The 21,723-nt window shown below is 33.1% G+C and overlaps 2 protein-coding genes across 4 annotated transcripts in view; one reads left to right on the top strand and one right to left on the bottom strand.

Annotated features, from left to right (window-relative positions):
- LOC127152898 (rho GTPase-activating protein 26) overlaps positions 1–8,672 on the bottom strand; it is a 106,516-nt gene extending 97,844 nt beyond the window's left edge. For all 3 annotated transcript variants that reach the window (XM_051093788.1, XM_051093790.1, XM_051093789.1), the window contains exon 1: positions 8,181–8,672. In XM_051093788.1, the coding sequence (XP_050949745.1) occupies positions 8,181–8,334 (154 nt within the window). In that variant the 5' untranslated portion in view covers positions 8,335–8,672. The remainder of the gene's footprint in view (positions 1–8,180) is intronic.
- Positions 8,673–20,183: 11,511 nt separating this feature from the next.
- On the top strand, positions 20,184–21,503 carry fgf1b (fibroblast growth factor 1b). The gene is made up of 3 exons (XM_051093571.1): positions 20,184–20,476; positions 20,721–20,824; positions 21,033–21,503. Exons 1-3 carry the CDS (start codon positions 20,308–20,310, stop codon positions 21,234–21,236), a joined length of 477 nt encoding a protein of 158 aa, XP_050949528.1. The 5' UTR covers positions 20,184–20,307; the 3' UTR covers positions 21,237–21,503.
- Positions 21,504–21,723: the final 220 nt, after the last annotated feature.

Here is a 21,723-nt window from a genome sequence, read left to right as displayed (position 1 = left end):
ATGGGCATCCGATGACCCCTTTAATGAAAGTTGAGGGTCAGCGTTCACAACAAGTCTGTGTGTGCATGCAGCGTGATCTCCGATCTCACAAACCAAAATAATAGGCATGTAAAATCGACATTGGCATTTTCCTGTTGAAAAAAACAGCATATGCTTGTAGGTATGTTTTGATGCTGGTTTATGCTGGTCTTTAGCTGGACATGTTGCTGGTCAAGGACCAGCATAAGCCATCACCAAAACCTACCTAACCAGCATCCCTGCATCAAAACATACCTACCAGCATATGCTGTTTTTTTTCAAGAGGGTTATTATTTCTGTTTTAAGCATAAGTCAAAAATATTTTTTCACCACGTTTCAAAGTTCTGTACCTCAGGTCCAAAAGAAATGTAAAGAATGTACAAAGTAAAAACACTAATATTTTTAAATTAGTTATTTTCAAAAGGGAAATACTGACATGGATGTTTACAGAACAAAGGTCACTTTTTTTCTTAAAATCCAAAAGAAGAGATGGACTTTTGTTTGTTTTAATTATTATTATTTTTATTATTATTATTTTGTGCTGTAGGCTTATTATTGGTTACTGTGTTGTTTCTGTTCCAAAAGGCAGCAATAAATAACACATTCATATCTAAGGAGTGTTCATGTGATTTTATACACTGGTAATGTTGTGAAATGTAAATGCATAATAATCGTAATAATCATGAAACCGTGATTATTCCTCAGACAATAATCGTACCAACAAAATCTAAAATCGTTGCATCCCTAGTTGTTAAGTTTAGGTCATGCAGAGTAAGGCAGTAATATGTGCTTTATAAGTACTAAGAAATAGCCAATATGCTAGTAATCTGCATGCTAGTAAATAACTAGTTAATAGCGAGAATTGGTCCCTAAACAAAAGCGTTACCAACCATAAAAGATGCTTTTTATATTTGTGTGAACTATTCCTCTTAGGCAGAAAAATGACAATGTAAAGGACATCTACATGTGACACTCGCTTGAGACTGACAGACATGACAAGATTGGTAGCTCAATTCATAGCGTGGAGAGATTGTGACATAAGCTATGAATTCATGAAGGATGTTTTGGTCAAAGAGGCCACTGAACTAAACAGGAAGTCTTAACCAGTGAGAAAGTCTGTGCGAGAGCAATGCATCAAAATGGTCCTTCTTCATAAGCGTTTCTGAAACACAGTCCATTAGCTAAAGGCCTCATACTTCACATCATACAAGAAAAAACATCTTATCCCCGAGCAGACGGCCTAAAACCACAAGCAAGACAATAAATAGCCTCCACTCCACAAATCTATGCCTTTTGACACTTCAAAGAAGCTGTGAGCGGAACGAAGGCCATTAGTTTCTTTCTTTTTGCAACACAATTAGAAAAAAATAACTGTGAGCTGAATTTTGCATCCCAGCTTAAACTTTCAGGAATGCTGCTGGTTCACTACAAGTTAAGCTCTATCAATAGCATACTGACAGCTGAAATGATTTTGTTATGCCATAATGTTGAGTACAACAAAATGATTCTGTCAACAGAACTTAACTCGTATTGAACCCGGAACATTCCTATGAATGAAGCAAGTGAACGGTGCTTCCTGTTTCCTGCCTGGAAAAGGGATGTTGAAAACTGTGGGGCTGTACACCTTTTTCCAGAAGTACGCACACTTCTGCTTGATGGTCTAAAATGAACCCAACTAGGTGACTGCTTTTTTAACCCTTTTTTTTTTTAACTGTCTTTTATAATAAACATAAAACCAACACAAGCACATAACATTTAAATTGACATTTATTTTATTTATTTTATTTTATTTATTTTTTCCCTGAAGCATAATATTAAAATTTTGCCTGATATAGGACAAACGACAATACTTCTTACAATTAACAATATATATTTGTATGCTGTGCAGAAGGATGGATAAATAAATGGTCAATATTAAAATTGTATGCTACTTTTTTCCAAGCAAATTAAAAATAAAACACTGAAATTTTACACATTACTGACTGATGGTCAAAAATGAACCCAACAAGGCGATGACGATGATGATTCCCTCCTTTTTAACCCTTTTTTCAAACTGTCTTTTATAATAAATATAAAACCAACAGACGCACATAACATTTCAATTGTTTTAAATACATTTATTTAATTTATTTTAATTTAATTTAATTTTTTATTTTTATTTTATTTTATTTTTATTTTTTCCCAGAGGATGCATATTACAATTCTGGCTGATATAGGAAAAACGGCAATACATATTACAATTAAAAATATATATTTTTTATGCTGTGCACAAAGGTGGATATATTTATTTTATTTTATATAAATGGTCAATATTAAAATTTAGTGGCACCTTTTTCCAAGCTAATTAAAAATAAAACAATTTTAATGAATATTTAATTTTATTTAATTTAATTTTAATTCTTTATTATTTATTATTAATTCATTAATTAATTAATGGATGCATAATATTCAAATTCTGACTGATATAGGACAATAGACAATTATTATTGCAATGATTAACAATACATATTTTATGCCGTGCACGAAGATGGATAGAAAAAAGTAGCATACAATTTTAATATTGGCCATTTTTTTAACTAAAATAAATAAATAAATAAATAAATAAAAATCAGTCACTGAAAAAAAGCTTAAATCAGTCAGTTTAAATGCTACAAGTGAATTTATGTGTGTAAAGTATGAAAACTGTATATTAATTTTGACAAAAGATTACATTTAACAGTGTAACTAATTTGTTAGGGTTTTTAGGAGTGTTAAATCATGACAAATATGTTCCGCATGTAAAAATAGAGGAAATGAGCTTGTATTTATAATCAACTAACACTGGCCATAGCAAATAAGGAACCAATATATATAATTACATTTCTGAAGAAAATATGAGTGATGCTTGCTTGTGCAAAAATGTTTTTTTTTTTTTTAGTTCGTTTTCTCATAAAATAATAATTAAAATTAATAAAATGGAAGCAGCAGAAGATCTTTTTGTTCTGTATTGTGGTATGTGTCCAAGTATAACAGATTATCAAAAACTGAAAAAAAAAGAAAGACTGCATTTCATGCCAACCTTCAGTCAGGCTGCTAAGGAATTTGATAAGGAGTATCAAATCTCTCCTCAAAAGCACAGGACGATGGCTATAAAAAAGTTTAAAACGTAAGCTACAGCAATAGTCAAACCTATCCAGAAGGCAAATTCATTTCAAAGGAACATGCTAACCGTACATTATTAATGCATGAGGAAGCAACACCATCAGTTGTAGTACAGTAAGTAATAGAGAGCCTTGTTTGACTGTAATCCTGTGTGTAAGAGCACACTTAATGCAGTTATAATCTCATAGCACATCTGACTTTCTTTATTAAAGAGGATATGTAATCCTACTAACGATAATCCTGCTTCACTCATGCTCAACGCGACAGACTGAAGTCTTAAAGAGAGCTCACATCAGCTATCGTAGGTTGCCTCCAGACACGGAGGGCTGAGATTATAGAGCGACAATAATTATCAAGCGGAGGCTGCCCTAATTTCCCTTCCAACCCACTCCTCATGGAGCACAAACCAAACTAAAACACACACGCTGTTTCTTTGTTGTCCTCTCATGCGTGAAGCTGTGGATGTGCCCTGATCCCTGTAGGGAAGCGCTACTGAATGTATCTTCTCTCCATTCACAGCTGTGCAGTGTGAAAACAGCCTCATCCTTTGGGAGGTAACATGTTCTTTTTCCATTTATACCCTGTGAAACTCAGTGCAGTGTGTGAAACAATGACTCAACCCTTTAAAAGGTTTTTTTGGAGAGCAATCTACCCAAACTAAGCTTTTGTGACATGCCATTTTTTGAAAAGTGAGTGTAGGGCTGATACTGTGCTGGGTAGGACTTACAAATTGTAGTCTGTAGGGCCCTATGCGGAAAACATGGACGGAATCACAGAATCCAGTCATAAAAATGGAATTTACTGTATAACACGGAATGTCATGGAATTTGCCAAATTTTGAAAGAATAAATCAAAAGTAGGTCAGTACACTTAAAATGCGATACAGACTAGTGCCTGTGAATATTAAGGGGTAAAAAGACTATTTAAATATGAATCCTGCATGTTCTGGTGTCTCTGAACGAATAGGGCAGACCCGCAGTTTAGGTAACTAAACACATACTGAAGCATGTGTGACGCTTGCAGTGTTTTCAGCCTCTGTCGCCTCAATATATAGAGTTCATGAACACCTAAACATAATCTCTAGAAATGCTCTGAGACTCATTCATGAGAATTTCTTTCTAGAAAAACTATCGTCATATCACATACAAACAGAAACTTCACACCAATCTGTCAAAATACAAGTTTGGTTTAACTTGAGGAAACTGTGACAGAAATATATTACTTAATGTAATGATACTACTACACTGTAAAAAACAAAAAAACACAATTTGTTAAGTCAGCTTAAAATATTTTGTTACCCTGCTGCCATAAAATTTTAAGTTTTAAGTTTAGTCAATTTGAAATGTTGAAAAGTTGTACCAAGTGACAACTTAGATATCTGTGTTTGTTAAACTTTAAAGCTGGGTAAGTAACCCAGCTGCCTTAAAATATTAAGTTAAATCAACTGAAATATGTAAGTTGTCACTTAGTACAACTTAACATTTCAAGTTGAATTAACTTTTTTTGAGTTGACTGAACTTAAAATTTTAAGGCAGCCGGGTAACAAATTATTTTAAGTTGACTCAACAAATTGTTTTTTTACAGTGTACCAATAATAAAATTCTTATTAAAACTTTATTTTTTAAAGAATATTACCAGAATTTATTTACCAGAAAATTTTACATTTTCAGTATTTCTTAAAAAAAAATGCTTTTGATTATAATTGATTTAAGGAACATTAATTATGAATATAATTAATTTAATGAAACAATTAAAATGAAATCCAGAAAATTAATGAAAAACACAGAATTTGGTAAAAATAAAACTGCATTTAAGAAAAAAATGTCAGTTAAATTTCATAAGGTTTTAACAATGTATTTTTGTTAAAACTTTTAATAAATTGCTGTTAAAATGTATAAGTTTAATGTTTTTAATTAAGTAAACTTGCTTTTTGATTTGTTTTTATTATTATTATTATTATTTAAAACAGAATAAAACAGATCAAACTGAATCCAGGATTGGGGGAATTGATGAATGAATGAATGAATGAATGAATGAATGAATGAACTTAGGAAAAATAAAACTGATTTCACAGGACACTGAATTTGTTACTGATTATAAACTACATGATGAAAATGAAGTAGTCAGTAATGCAATCTAGATTACTTATTTTAGATAATGTATTCTGACTACATTTGGATTATTTTTAGATTACTTTTGACCTAACTTATTAATAGATTTAAACAGGGTTATTGATATAAAAGAAAACTGAGTAATGCGTATAATTGACTGAGGGATGCTTTTGTCCTAAAATTCAGATGCATGGATTGCAAATTCATTTACATGACATTTACATTGCCATTATATATTGTGAATACTCACTGTAGTCAATATGACACAGATTGTACAATTTAAGAGACAAAAAGAAGAATTAGGGAGAATAACAAAATTATTCATAATTTACAGCAACTGTGTGAATAATTTGTAATCATGCAATCCATAAAAAGTAACAACAATGTAATATAACCTAATTACTAAATGTTTGTAACCCGATTATGTAATGCAGATTACATGTCATCAGTTACTACCCAGCATTGTATATATAGGGTCACTGTAATATAATTTAGGGAAAGCGCAATGATTTTATACAAATAAGATCTTAACCGTCACTTCTGTTACACAATTTCTACTCAAAATTCCCCAAAAATTGATCTAATAGAAAATGTACATCGTTTCCCTCTTGTTAATTGATCAATCAATCAATCAAGCACTGGTATTAGATAATGCAGTGATGACAAAATAATCAATTTATATTGATCTATTGCTAAAGCATTTAGCAAATATAATAAAAATATGCATATTTTTGACCATCCAAATCAGAAAGCCAGCATACTGTTATGTGACTTCTGTTCACAAGCATCTATTAGGTTCTAATGTATTCCGACTTGTGTGTTTTCTGAGACATTGTGTGAACATTGTTGAAACGTTCATAAGGACAGAATTAAAACCTCCATAATTTGCACCCCTCTAACAATCCATATTATTCATCAAGAACCACAACGTCATGTTAGCCACTCCAACAAACGAAAATGATTATAGGAAAAGGCCATGTTTTCATGCTAAAAAAATGCATGACAACGAGGCCCGATGTTTGTGAATTTATCACAGCTTCAAAACCTACTGCAGCTCTGGGCTCATCGATCAAGTGCAGCTGACAGCGGTGACGCAGTGATACGAGCAACTATTCACGCTGACCTACAGGGTTCAGAGGTGACCAGCCCGCTCAGGACAGATGGAGAAAAAAAGGAAATCACAAATGAGTCAGTGGCTGAATGAAGTAAGACAAACTCGAACACACATTTACTGAAGAAAAAAAAAGAGGAAGGGTGGACTGATAGGAAATTCAGACATTGTGATGTGATTTGCTCGCCCTTTGGATGCAGCAGCAAAAAATCTAGTGAATATAATCCAATTCAAAATTTTACAAGCCATAGTCATTCAGTAGAAATGTGACTGCAGTGACATTGCTACACATTAACTTTAATATACATGTTAAAAAAAGCTTCATAATTTGATTTGAATCCCATAGACTTGCAATGAACCCGAGCCATATTTAGAGACCAGAATATTCAAGTGACTTTGTGCAACCACCCAAAGCACCTTCACAACTGCACAACGAGGCCCAAGCACCCATTCACATCTCTTTGGCACTGTGGCAACAAGTTGTTCCCACGCACAACACATCCCAAGTAAAAGATAACATGCAAACTTAACAAGTAACAATACCCATCAACAATTACTGACACCCTATACCATTTGTCAAAAAATGACATGGTTTCCCCTATGAAACAGTCCTTCCTTATACCATTATTTGGGTGTTGCTAAAACATGAGTCACATTTACTTGTTTCCTCTTAAGAACCTCCTCAACTCATCATCTGTCTTTTAATGTCAATTAGGATATCAAAAATAAACCTCTGCGAAATACGAGTGTTGTAGGAGTATTAAATGTGATTTCAATCTGTGGGAAGAAGCTGAAAATAAGTTCATATTGTTAGTGTTTATGAAGCAGGTCATGATAGGTCACGCATCGCATAAGCCACTGAGTGAACCAGTTATTTGTCCAAAAAAAACAGCAATGGATAAACAGGAATGGTACAAGATCGGGTTTTTTGACACATGCAAATATATCTTACTATTCAAGGCTTGAAAGCAAACATACTTCTCTTTTCTCATCTTTAATCATGACTTGCCCAGACAAATGATTCCATTATTATAAACCACATCAAAGATAAGGCTTTTTCCAGCTTTACAACTTAATATCACAAACACAGAGGAATTTAAAGCTGTCAAACGTATTAACGTACTATACTCAAGCCCTTATGTCTCTGGGTTGAACTCAAACCGGCGGTATGTTCTAGTAAGCTCTCGTTGTGCTGGGGTCAGTATGTTTGTTTTGAAAGGTAATGGGGAGTGGAGTGGAAATTTCAGGCGGGGTGTGTGACCGTGGGTCACCGCGGAAGATCAGTGTGACAGTGTGATGCACTTCAAATGTTAGCTGAACCTGGTTGCAATTAATGAGAGGAAGTATTCCTGTAGTTATCCTGCAAGAACACCTGTGCGAACCTGAAGGGAAATGATTTCCTACATCCACTAAAATAACAGCAATTGCAAAACAGCTCTGTTTGAGAACATTTCGTTTGATATTTTGTAACACGATGATATTCGGACATTTTTAAGTGTGATTTAACAACCCGAATACTTTTGGGGCCACTAGACGTAAACTACTTCAATTTATAACAGGCTTAAAAGTGACAGATTATTCAAAGGGAACGTTTCCTTTTCCAAACACACTTGAAAGTAGCTTTACAAATCTTAAGCTCTCTACTCTTGTTGTTAAGTAACACTCACTGACACTTTAAGCACTATAGGCTATATTAATCAGAAGCTTTGTTTATTAATATGTAACAGTTTGTTTATTACACAAGAGAAGGAAACAAAGTACATGCCCGCACACTGGTAAGCAAAGCAGACGTGTCTTACTTTTCAGCGCTTGAATTAAAGCTTTCCCATCCTTAATCAGCTCCTTGATGAACTTATTGGTCTTCTCTAATTCCAGTTCATGAGACTTCAGCCTCTCTCGGAATTGCGGGCTGTCCAAATAGCAGTCGCTGAACTCTAACGCAGGCAATCCCATACTTACTCCAGCTCCGCAGCCCCGGACAACAGTGTAATGCAATGCAGATGCAAGTCAAATGCAACTTTGGCTAAGAATAAAAAGAGCAGAAGTAGAAACTACATAGCTGGAGTCGGAAACGGATGCTTTCTAACAAAAAGAAATCACAAGTGCATCTTGTCTACAGCGCCACTGCGCCAAAAAAAAGGAAATACTTTGCAGCGATCTGTCAATCAAGGGAATCCACAGAAGACCCGTGTGCTTCTCATGACGACGTCATAATGTTCCGCTGCAGGGTGATGATAAAACAAAACGCGGTAATTGCGGACTCCTGCTTGGGCGTTTTTAAACGCGTCTGTACCAACCTACCATGAAGCGGATAATCCTGTGATTGTCACGCCGTTCGACCAATAGCGTCGCGGGATTCCGAAGCGGGCCGCGAACGCGATACGCACGCTTTGTGTGCGACAGGATAAGAAGGTGATTGGTTAGCTGCTCAAGAGCGATGATGTCACAACAATGCGGGACTACATGTCAATTCCGTTCATACAGACGGTACCACACTTCTTCTAAAAGATGCAGGAGAAATACCCAAAGCTATTACTATTATTCATACGTTTTCTAAAGCTTCAGGTCTTCACTTGAATATTAATAAGTGTGAATTAATGTCTCTTATCATCTATTTGTGGTATCCCAATAAAAAACGAAGTCACATATTTAGGTATAAAGGATGAAGAGAGAAGATGTGAGCTAAATTTCTCCCCTATAATTGATAAGACAAAGAAAAAGTTGAATCGCTGGTTACTAAGAGACTTATCCCAGAAGGCACTGGACGTCTATATAACGTCAGGTTGACGTTGGACATGATGTCGGACAGACGTTGCATTTTGGTTGAGAATGAAAATCGCGTTGACGTCAGTATTTGATGTCAATTTGACGCTGACTTAATGTTGGATTTTGGTTACACAACCTAAAAACAACAAATATCAACGTCAGCTGACATTGGTATTGGACATCAATTTAACGTTGACATTAAACGTTGAATTTACATTGAATTTTGGTCAGCCGATGTCGCAACCGAAATTTAACCAAATACCAGTGTCTTATGACGTTGTGTGCCTGCTGGGATCTTTGAGGGGGAGAGTATTGGTTACCAAAGCAGAGGGCATTTCGAGGCTCACATATACAGCTCTCTCTCTAGCAGTCAACAATAATACCTGCAAGACTGTTGATAATATGCTTTTCAATTTTTTACGGAAAAACAAAAGCCATTATATTAAGAAATCAGTGGTTATGAACACAACTGAAAATGGAGGTTTGAACTTCTTAGATTTTACCGCCCTTAATCACACTTTTAAAGTGAACTGGATCAAACAATTTTTAAAAAAACCAGCTGGTATATGGAACATCATTCCTCATTGTATCTTTTCACAGGTTGGAGCTCTTCATTTTCTTTTGCTTTGTAACTACAGCATTTCTAAACTTCCGTTAAAGTTATCAAATTTCCACAAACAAATGCTTCTCTCCTGGAACTTAATTTATAAACATAATTTCTCACCTAATAGATGTTTTATATGGAATAATAAACATATCTTATATAAATCTAAATCACTATTTTTTGAAAATAGTTTTTTTTTTTAATGATATAGTTTTGGTGAGCCAACTTTTCAACCAAGAAGGTCTTCTGTTAACTTATTCTGAATTTTTGTCGAAATTTACAATCCCAATCACTCCTAAAGAATATGCTGTAGTTATGGATGCCGTCCCCTCTGGGCTAAAAATGCTTTGTAAAAATACATGTCCCCTATCTTCTCTGCAGTCTTTAGATCCTGTTGACACTGCTGTTGGTCGAGTTTGTTTTTCTTGTTCCCCTGTTAAGCGCAATAATTGGCAGGTTCGGGCCTTATTTCAAAGGGATGTTGTCTCTAGACCTCCTGTTGTAACTTTCTGGAATAGCTGTGTTGATGGTTTGATATGGCATAAAATCTGGAAACTACCTCATAAATATTTAGTCACAAATAAAGTAAAAGAAATTTCTTTCAAACTCATTCATAAATACTATCCCTGTAACTATTTCCTTGCAAACAGATTTAACTGTGATATTGATTCTCTATGTACATTTTGTGGTTTTTTCATTTATTTTGGAGTTGTCCTCACTCAGTCAATTTTTGGTCAGATTTCTGCTCATTTGTTAGAGATCATATCATGCCCAGCTTTCAGCTTTGTTTTGAAAATGTTCTGTTTGTTTTTTTCACTTGCGACATGTCATTCCAGAAGGAATATTATTTGACTAATCTGTTGCTTTTGCTGGCAAAGTTTAGTATACATAAATGCAAGTATGGCAAGTATAAAACCATTGTTTCTCATTTTGAAATCAGAAATTAAGCAATACATAAAATCTATTTACAATCTGACAAACAAGAAAGCTGTTAAATGTATTAATGTATGTAAACATTTTCATGTTTTTATGTATTTTTCTTTCTTATTTTATTTTATTACTATTATTTATTTTTTTTATTTTTTAATCAAAGCTATTCCCTCTGGGCTTATTAATTTAATGTGCAGCCACTTGACTTACTATAAAGTTGATAATAAGGATTGTAATTTCCTTATAAATGGTAAAAATGTATTTGATAAAAAATGTACTAACAAAGATATAAGACTGGTTTTTAATGAAAAAAGAGAGTTATGCCAAGAGGAAATTTTTTTTGGAATTCCATCCTTAGGGATGCTAATTGGAGAAAAGCATGGCTGCTTCCTTATAGGTTTTGTATTTCAAATAAGGTAAGAGAAATTCACCTGAAGATTTTACACAAAATATACCCAACCAATATGTTGCTCTCTAACCTTATGGGGAAAGAATGTTCTTTTTGTAACAGCTGTGAGGAATCTTTATGTCATTTGTTTGTTGATTGTCAGAATGTGCAATCCTTTTGAAAAGACTGTTTTTCTGCTTTTTCAGTTAAAATTAATCTAATGATAACACTGAATGTGAAAGAAATTATTTGTTATTTTGAAAATGATGATAAAAATATTCATAATTTTGTCAATTTTATCATCCTGAATGGCAAATTTTTCATTCATAAATGTAGATTGTCAAAATCTCCTCCTTTATACAAGGTTCTCTCTAACGAACTCACCTTTTTAATGAAGTCTCTTAAAATTCTGACAAATGTAAAAGCTACGTCTATTGTAAGTTATTACGAATCTGTATTTGGCGTCCTGTGAATGTCTTCCTTTTTGTTTTGTTTTGTTTTTGCTCTTTAAACATCTTTGGAGCTTCTGTTTTTTGATGCCTGTTTTTCTGTAATAATGTTGTTTACATGTTCTTCAATAATAATAATAATAATAAAAATTCCGTTCATACATTTATCCAAGCAATTTTGGTCTGACCTGGGATCTTTTATATTTCATTCCGCCAACGTTGTACACTCCTTTAGTTTAAAAGACATTATTTTTTATTATAATAATACTAAAAATAAACCCCTGGAACACACTATCAATTTTTTTTATTTTATATGGTAAATTTTTCATACACAAACAAAAATTCGCAAATAGTTACCCATCCTATCCCCTTTTTAAAACTGAACTAAACTCACTTCTAAAATCTCTTCATCTTATACAGAATAAAAAAACCTAAGATTCCTAAAATATTTTACAGAGGTATTTAAAGAAAATCCATGTATTTAGATGCTTTTCTTACGTGCGCTTAATTGAATATCCTTGTATTGTTATTGTAATGTCATTCTCATTGTGTTGATCTTATTTTTATTCATTTATTTTATTTTGGTAAAAAAAAAAATGTTATTATTAATGTGTAAGCGTTTGTGTTTGTCGTTTGTTTAATTTATTATTACTGGCTATTATTTTATAGTTTTGTATGTGATCCCTTGGCTATGTTCTTGTACTGTTTGTTCAAGCATTAATAAAAAAAAAAAAAAATCCGTTCATACATTTATATTTGTTGTGCTGTTTTAAGGTACATTTGAACTAAAAAACAACATATTATACAATTGCTTATTCTGTTAGGGAAATACCATATACATTAGAAAAAGTGGGCTCAATGCAGACCACATTTTTCTCATTTTATTAAAGACTCTACATTATATGTAAATATTTTGGAACAATCAAAAACAAAAAACGCGCTGAATACAGGTAATGCTCTGAAAGCATTGAATTTTATGTCATTTTCTTTTTTTTTCTCTCTGGCAGCGATTGTAATTTGACATGAATATGTAATACCTCTTGTTCTCATGGCATTGGAATAATAAAGCATTTTTTTTTTTTTTTTTGTATAAAAACTAGCCCTAGTTATGGGTTTATAACTTTGCAGAAACAATTTAGGCAACCATAAAGGTTTAAAGAAAAAAGGTTCATTCTTGCACACTTATCTTTGTAGTTTAACAGAGACGTGGTCAGACAAACTTGGGTTATTTATTTTGCAAGCATCCAAAATTCCTTGCTCCCATTTTGCTCCAGGGTTTTTTCCACTTTTGCTGCAAATATATTTCAGTCAGAGTCTTGTTCAAACCTGTCAGTATCTCTTGAAGCCATTTTAAGCAATGCTGAAAATGAAAAGCAGATATTTATAACTTCAGCTAAAACTAGAACAAATGCCACATTGCCATTGCCGTTGAGGAAGTTTACTTTGTTGCTGTAGTTACAGAGAAACCGAACAATAGAATTGCGTTAATAATTAAATGCTAAAATTGCACAAAACAGGGGAAGTGCGTTAAAGTAATGTTGCACTGCGAAAGTTCAACATGGATTTTTCATGCAACTGGACAAGGCATACATGAGATTTGTTGTGCTGTGGGTCCTTTTTGCAATTGACATCCCCCAAAATGCTTAACACAGTGAAGAGAATATATATTGGTTAGGAGAGAAACATGTTGAATCTTGTGTTGCAGTTTCTACTCCCAAATGCCCATGGCTAATAAATTCTCAAGCTTCCACAGTATTGTATCACTCATTCAAGCATCACATGAACACCTGCCTCCCTTAGGTGTGAGAAGCTCAGTGTCATAAGAACTGTCTCATATCGTTTTCACACCAGCTGGTCTTTCTGCTCATGAATTGGTCCAGCACAACAATCTGCAACTCTGATGTGGAGTATACTGCCACTATGTGTCCAAAAAGGGATATGAATTATATGAGTTAATGCATGGAGAAGTAGCACTAAAATTTTAAATGTAAATGTATGGTGCATACATAAAGTTTGCATGTATAAGTTGTTTAAGTTGTTTTAACTAATTGCAGTAACATTTTTTTTTTTTTTTACAGTGTAGATGTGCAGTCATGGAAGTGAATTGTAAACATTATGTAGTACCTCCAAATACCTTTTAAAACTCCTAAACACAAATATAAATTTAGACATATTTTTCTAAACTAAGTTTAGATTGTCAAAACAATTAACACATCCATTATTTTTTGCCATACAGCACCACAAAGTGACCAGATCATTGTATAAAATGACTATTGATACACACACACGTTTGTTTTTGTGTATTATGGGGACTTTCCATAGACTTCTATAGATTTTATACTGGCCAAACGATATTGTCTATCCCCTAACCCAACCCTAACCCTAAACCTAGCCCTCACAGAAAACATGTTTGCATCGTTACACTTTCAGATAAACATCATTCACTATTTTTAATAATTTTTTTTTTTTTTTACATTGCATTACCGCAGGCCGGTCCCCACAATGTCAAAAATTTCAGGTTTTACTATCCTTGTGGGGACATTTGGTCCCCACAATGTAGCAAAAACAAGTACACACACACACACACACACACACACACTGCCATTATATATGTACTTTGCCATTTAAAAGTTTTGGGATTTTTAATGTGTGTTTTTTTAAGTCTCTTATGCTCATCAAAGTTCCATTTATTTAATCAAAAATACAGAAAAAATGTAATATTATGAAACATTTGTGCAATTTAAAATAACAGTTTTCTATTTTAATATACTTTAAAATATTATTTATTTCTGTGATGCAAAGCTGAATTTCCATCAGCCATTACTTCAGTGTATGAAGAAGATTGTGGCTAACCGCACACTGATCCACTCAAGGAAAGGACTAGGAAAGTATATTTTTTATTTAATAAATTGCATTGTGCAAAAAGTGTCCAGTCTTCAGTGTCACATGATCCTTCAGAAATCATTGTAATGTGCTAATTTATCATCAGTGTTGGAAACAGTTGTGCTGCTTGACTGTGATATTTTTTTCAGGATTCTTTGATGAATAAAAAGTTCAAAAGAACAGCATTTATTCAAAAATTCAAAACAGAAATCTCTTCTAACAATATGTCTTTACTATCACTTTTGATCAATGTAACACATCTTTGCTGAATGAAAGTATTAATTTCTTTCAAAGAAAGAAAGAAAGAAAGAAAAACAAAATACTGACTCCAAACTTTGAACAGCAGTGTATATTGTTACAAAAGATTTCTATTTTAAATAAACACTGTTCTTTTTAACATTTTAATTAACAAAGAATCATAAATAAATAAATAAATAAATAAATAAGCAGCACAACTGTTTCCAACATTGATAATAAATCAGCATATTAGAATAATTTCTGAAAGATCATGTGACACTGAAGACTGGAGTAATGATGCATTGCAGCATTGCATCACAGGAATAAATTCTATTTTAAAGGATATTAAAATAGAAAGCCACTATTTTAAGTTGCAATAATTTTTCACAATATTACTGTTTTGTTTTTTTCTATATTTTTTAATCAAATAAACACACTCTTGATGAGCAGAAACAAACTAAACTTATATTATTTAAACTTGTATTATTTAAACATATATATATATATATGTATATATATGTATGTATATACATATATATAGTTCTTTTGAACTTTTTATTCATCAAATAATCCTGAAAAAAATATCACAGTCAAGCAGCACAACTGTTTCCAACACTGATGATAGATTAGCATATTACAATGATTTCTGAAGGATCATGTGACACTGAAGACTGGACACTTTTTGCACAATGCAATTTATTAAATAAAAAAATATGTTTTGTAGACTTTTCTAGTCTTAAGTGGATCAGTGTGCGGTTAGCCACAATCTTCTTCATACACTGAAGTAATGGCTGATGGAAATTCAGCTTTGCATCACAGAAATAAATAATATTTTAAAGTAAACTGTTATTTTAAATAGCACAAATGTTTCATAATACCTTTTTCTGTATTTTAGATCAAATAAATGGAACTTTGATGAGCATAAGAGACTTAAAAAGAAAAAAAAAAAAACATTAAAAATCCCCAAACTTTTGAATGTCAATGTATATGTATAATGGCAGTGTGTGTGTGTGTGTGTGTGTGTGTGTGTGTATCAATAGTCATTTTATACAATGATCTGTTCATTTTGTGGTGCTGTATGGCAAAAAAAATAAAATGAAATAATGGATCTGTTAATTGTTTTGACAATCTAAACTTAGTTTAGAAAAATATGTGTACATTTATATTTGTGTTTAGGAGTTTTAAAAGGTGTCTGAAGGTTTAATAATGTTTATTAAACAGAATGTTTACAATTCACTTCCATGACTGCACATCTACACTGTAAAAAATGTTACTGCAATTAGTTAAAACAACTTAAACAACTTATTACAAAATAAAGTGGTAGAAATATCATCAAAATGCACCATACATTTTAATTTAAAATTTAAAAACTTGTATTATTTAAACTAATATATATATATATTAATCACATACTAAATAAATGTTTGAGTTTGCCTAGTACATGTGTGTGTACTGTGTGTAATTATTATGTATATATATATACAGGCACATTCATGTATATATTTAAAGGGGTCCTGTTATGCTCTTTGACAAAGTCTTGATTTTGTTTTGGGGTTGTACTAGAACATGCTTTTGTGCTTGGTGCACATAAGGCTCAATTAGTTCCGGGTTTAATGAAGGCCCACCTTCCGAAAAACAAAATGTGTCGTGTTTGGTTAGCTTTCCCACTGTTCTTTGATTGGCGAGCAGCTTAGACAGTGTTTCAGTACTGCCACGCCCCTTGTCAAAGAAGCAAGTTCCGTGTACAACTGTTAGCGCAAGCTTAAGCTCTTACATGTTAAATATGGGTATTTTTCTTACAAAAACGCATCGTTTCGCTACAGGAGGCCTTTATTAACCCCCCGGAGGGAGATTTTAATATAACTCTGATTGCATTCATCTGAAAGAAGGAAGTCATATACACCTATAGGATGCATGGAGGGTTGAGTAAATAATATGCTACAGTAGTGTTGGGTCCTATCGTCAGCTAATGTATTTAATTTTTTACAAACTTAGTTTCATTGCCCGAAACCAGCTCCAGCATAAGGCTAAAAGCAGCCTAACATTATCAAAGAACATCATCACTGATCAGCCTAGCCTATTCTAGTGCACGTTTATGCATTTTAAAAAAACACTTGCGTTATAAGTGAAGCTATCTACACTGTATGATGAATAAATCTCTTACCACACACTGCACACGTCTGCGGCATGAAATATCTCCTTTTGGAGTGGACTTTGAGATTTGTAATTTGTAGATCTTTTTTATGCCCAAAGATACACACCACACACTGACTAAAGTTCAGAAAGTGAAAAAGCATAATAGCACCCCTTTAAGAAATATTTACAAGTGTATGTATTTATTATAATTTTTATAGAATTTATATATTATACAGTACACACACATATACTAGACAAACTCAAACTTTTATTTTGTATGTGATTAATTGTTTCCAAGCCCCAATATATATATATATATATAAATGTATAATATATAGAAATAATAACTTGTGTAATAAATGTGTGTTATAAAAAATACTAAACATTTAATTCTAGTAGAACTAAAAGTCCAAAAGAGATGGGTGAGAATGAGAAATGATGGAAATACTGTGTTCAGCTGCTGAAGTGACTATACAATGTTGATAGTGACTATCTTTTTTATAATGATTTTATTCATCAGGCATTAAATTGGCCAACATTTCAAATGAACAACACAAAACTAATACTGTTTTCAAAATTAATAATAAAATGGTACTTCAGCACCAAATTATCATTTTAGAATGATTTCTAAAGGTTCAGCTTTGTCATCACAGGAATAAAAATAAAATATACATTAAAATAGTTCTTTAAAATAGTCCTTTTTTAAATCATAATAATATTTCACAATATCTTTTTTTTATTATTATCATTATTTAATATTTTATTTTGAAAATTGTACTGTATTTTCACAATATTACTCTATTTTCACAGTATTACTGATATTGCATGGGGTTTGCCGCTGTAAGAACATTCAGCTGTCCTTCCTGTCTCCCTGAAGCATTGTCTATGCATCTTATATAAAAGACATTGCAGTTTATTACTCTGGACACATATACTGCATATCATGCCTCCTGCGGTAGCAGGACTATGACATGTTCACACAGGTGTGCAGAAACCCTGGACATTCTTGTGTTTTTCGGTCAACAGAATGTTCTCTTTACTATCCTAAGTTATTGGAACTGTGACACTGATTGTTTGCAAGTGCAGTAATTGTTTATGTCTCATAGAACGAGCATGAAAAACATTATTTGAACTAGATCCAATAAACATATGTAAAGCTTATTTGGATGTATAAATTCAAAAGGTGTGGAAACTGTTGTCATTTGTCTGTATGTTTAGTAATTGCACACAGTGTTGGGGAGTAACTAGTTACATGTAACGGAATAACGTAATTTAATTACAAAATAAATGTAATTGTAATTAGTTACAGCTACTGAGAAATTACAGTTACTTTTGAAAATATCAATGATTACAAAGGGGGTTACTTCTGAATTTTTTCACATACACACACTTCTTTCATAAATTGCATTGACTGCTCTAAAATGAGACACCAATGCTTCAGGAGTTTATGACAGAATAGGACACATGCGTATTCCATATGTTTTATTTCCTATTTGGGTTTATGCATATACTTTAGTTTTTAAGATTAATTGTTTTTTTTCCAAGGCATTGTTAGATGCCAGTGTTTCCTGTCATAACTATCCGAACATTTGATTTCAAAACCAGTATCATAGCTATTAAACTATTTCTTATGATTTTAAACCAGTATTTAACCCCCGAATGATCTCAACGTAAATAAGAGGTGTTAAGTCTGAATTTGTGTGGCTGTGCTTTAAATTAAATTATTAGACGGCTCTGTGGAACTCTTGATTTTGATTGGTCAGTCATGACATTCCAAAGTATGTGATTCCCTGATAACAACTGGTAAAAGCTAGTAACACAGACTCATCCGGGCAACTTAAGTCGGAGCAGTATGCTTGATAGTTTTTCCTTGGTGGAAACTTTGCGTTTGGTTAGCTAATAAATTATTAAATCTCAATTCAATGTTATGTGTTTAATTTCCTAATTCTGTCAACTTACCGCTTGCTAGCAACTGATTTCTTCATGGAAGTTTTGCATTCAAATATTTCAACTCAGATCAGTCTACTTTTGTGGCAAGCAGCTGTGTAATAAGTGGGATAATGTACATCCAGCCAGTTGTTATCGCAAAATATAGATGTATATTATCCCTTATTATAATCTTAATTCAAGTGATAAAGAATTTTGAAAGTCTGACAGTAATCAGTGCTGAGTGCTACTGTAAGGTTAACTCCGCCTGGTTTAAATGTTTTAAAATGATTAACAGTTGAAAATATTAGAAATTTAGAAAAGTAATCAAAAAGCAATTAAATAAGTTACATTACTATAAAGTAATTGAAAAGTTACACTACTTATTACATTTTAAATAGAGTAACTTGTAATCTGTAACCTATTACATTTCTAAAATAACCTTCCCAACACTGATTACACATGTATGCTATTAGTATATGTCAAAGGTTCAGCAAAACTGCGTAAGTAATCAAATGTGTAACAAATAGCGATGATACACAGATATAAACATAGCACGTCCTGAAATTAACTCATAACATAGTTCACTGTCTGGGCAAGATGAGGTCACGTATCTTCAAACAAATCTGACCACATCTAGCGGAGTTACAGGAACCAAACAAATGCCTCAGTGAAAAGACATGGTGAAGAGTTCAGGTCAGACGATGACCAGATGATATTACACAAGCAGGTTTTACGAGCATATCGTAGGCCCACGTCACACATGTTTGTATGCGTTGGACAGACAACAAAAGCTGCCGTTTTTGCCATGGAAAGTGTCCAGTAACACCAGCCATCCATCAAAAGGACAAGAAGAAACCTGCTCATAGACTGTGAGCCATAACCGAATATGCAAAAGAAGAACCTCGCTATCCAGAATAAAAAAAACGAAAGGGACAGGTAAAAGTCACAGGTAAGTCTAAACCGTTGCTGACCTACCCAGTTCATTAGCACTTCGTTGAGGGCCGTCATTCACTCTACTTTGCTCAGTGTTCTCGACAACCTGTCTGGCACTAAGGCTCTATTTTCAATAAATACAATGTATCCATGCAGCGGCTGCTCGGAAAATTCCTTTACTGTTTGTTCTCGCTTGCTTTCCAAACCACTTCAGATGTGCTCTCTGGCTGAGGCCTTCTGATGTGAATGAAAACAAAAATAGTAAAGACTACCTTTCTGGCGTTAAGCAGAGTTCTTGAACAGCTTTAGACTCATAAAAACAAATGGTGTTGGTTTCATTTCCATTAGGTGAATCTTGTGCATGTGTACTGTCAGTCCTGCCTTTTATTTATATTTAGCCTTTCCTGTGCAATATATATAACCCAAAGAACAAAACAATAGAATTTCTTCCCAAAATCAATATTACAATACTTCTTATGGACCAAAATTGTACGGACTGTAATTATGTTTCAAAATAGCAAAACCTCTTTGGCTGTTTATAATAAGACTGTGTGAAGGAGGTTGCATGACACATACCCGTTATAAGTGGTAGTTGAGCTCGGAAGACGGATCCATTTCAGTCACAGGGGTGTTCGTGCGTACAGAGCGTCTAAGAGCAACACTTCTGCGCCATGACCGAGCGGGATATCACCGCTTTCACACTCCTACCGACGAGCACCGAGCAGAAAGATCCAAAACATAACTCTCTGCAAAAGCTTTACTGTAGGAATGGAGGATACCATCTCCGGATCCAACCCAACGGGACTGTGGACGCAAGTCGACAAGACAACGACGTTTACAGTACGTATGCAGTGTACAGATTTTATTATATATTTTTTTCCCATTTATTTATTTATTTATTTCAAGCATATTTGTTATCAATGAGACGTAAGGTATGTTCTAACACAGAATAAAATGTGAAAAGGTTGTACTTGGTATAGCCTACTACTTCCACTACTACTACTAATACACACTGTATAAATGTAATTATTTGTAATGTAAAAAGAACCTGTTACCTTATCATAAACGTTTTATTGTATGGCAGCTCTTTTAAAGGTAAAAGCAGTCAAAGCAGGATTAGTGGCCATTAGGGGTCATGAGACTGGACTGTACCTGGCAATGGACAAATATGGAAAACTTTATGGCACTGTAAGCTTTTTTCTTTGTTCTTTTTAACCTAAATACATTTAATGTATTAGACTAAATATTTCATATTCATATATAGATACTAACACCTTGGAATTTTTTGAACTAGAGCATGATGTTTAAACTTGTTGAATTCCTGAACTCTGATTCAGTAAAATAATGGTTGTACAAAACAGCACAACACACTTCTGATCTCTGTGTTGTGTGTCAGGTCACATTGAACGATGAGTGTTACTTCATTGAGAAGATAGAGGAGAACCACTACAACACATACCGCTCGCAGAGGTATCAGGAGAATGGAGACTGGTACGTGGGGATCAAGAAGAATGGATGGGCAAAAAATGGCTCTAAAACACACAAGGGCCAAAATGCAATCTACTTCCTGCCAATTCCAGTGGATGGCAGCATACAGTAACTTGTGGGCCGATCAGAGGCCCTCAAAACAACCCAAGCACTATAAAAAACTTTAAATTTCCAAGTAAATGCGAAGACAATGCTTAGTTAGTGGTATGTTTAGATATATATATATATATATAAAATTATATTTATTTTTATATTTTTTTGTTTTTGTTTTTTTGTTATTACATGTGAATGTAAAGTAAGATTTTTTTAAAGAACAATATTGTATTGTTTTCAAAAAATACAAGTATTTTCATATTATTGGAGCCTTTAAATATATATATATATAACATAATATCTGATCCCTTTCCTATGTAAATATACTGCATATAAAGGCTACTGTATAACTACACATATACTGTATATTTAGGCTATACATAAGGATTGAAATATATCTCAAATAGCCTAGCTTCACTGTGAAAATACTGTGAAAAGTACTTTCAGTAGTGCAACAATAAATCATTTGAACCAAAATATATCCCCAGTTGCTGTGAAATCACATA

The sequence above is a fragment of the Labeo rohita genome, chromosome 21 (genome assembly GCF_022985175.1).
Source record: "Labeo rohita strain BAU-BD-2019 chromosome 21, IGBB_LRoh.1.0, whole genome shotgun sequence".
NCBI classification, from domain to species: domain Eukaryota; kingdom Metazoa; phylum Chordata; class Actinopteri; order Cypriniformes; family Cyprinidae; genus Labeo; species Labeo rohita.
The sequence above is the reverse complement of the archived record's forward strand: the minus strand, read 5'-3'. Positions and strand labels throughout refer to the sequence as shown.

Excerpts from the sequence above, each read along its gene's own strand:
- fgf1b (XM_051093571.1), top strand. The coding sequence starts at position 20,308 with ATGACCGAGCGGGATATCACCGCTTTCACACTCCTACCGACGAGCACC. Across the intron at positions 20,477-20,720 it reads ACAAGACAACGACGTTTACA|CTCTTTTAAAGGTAAAAGCA; the intron begins GTACGTATGCAG and ends ATTGTATGGCAG. Across the intron at positions 20,825-21,032 it reads ATGGAAAACTTTATGGCACT|GTCACATTGAACGATGAGTG; the intron begins GTAAGCTTTTTT and ends GTTGTGTGTCAG.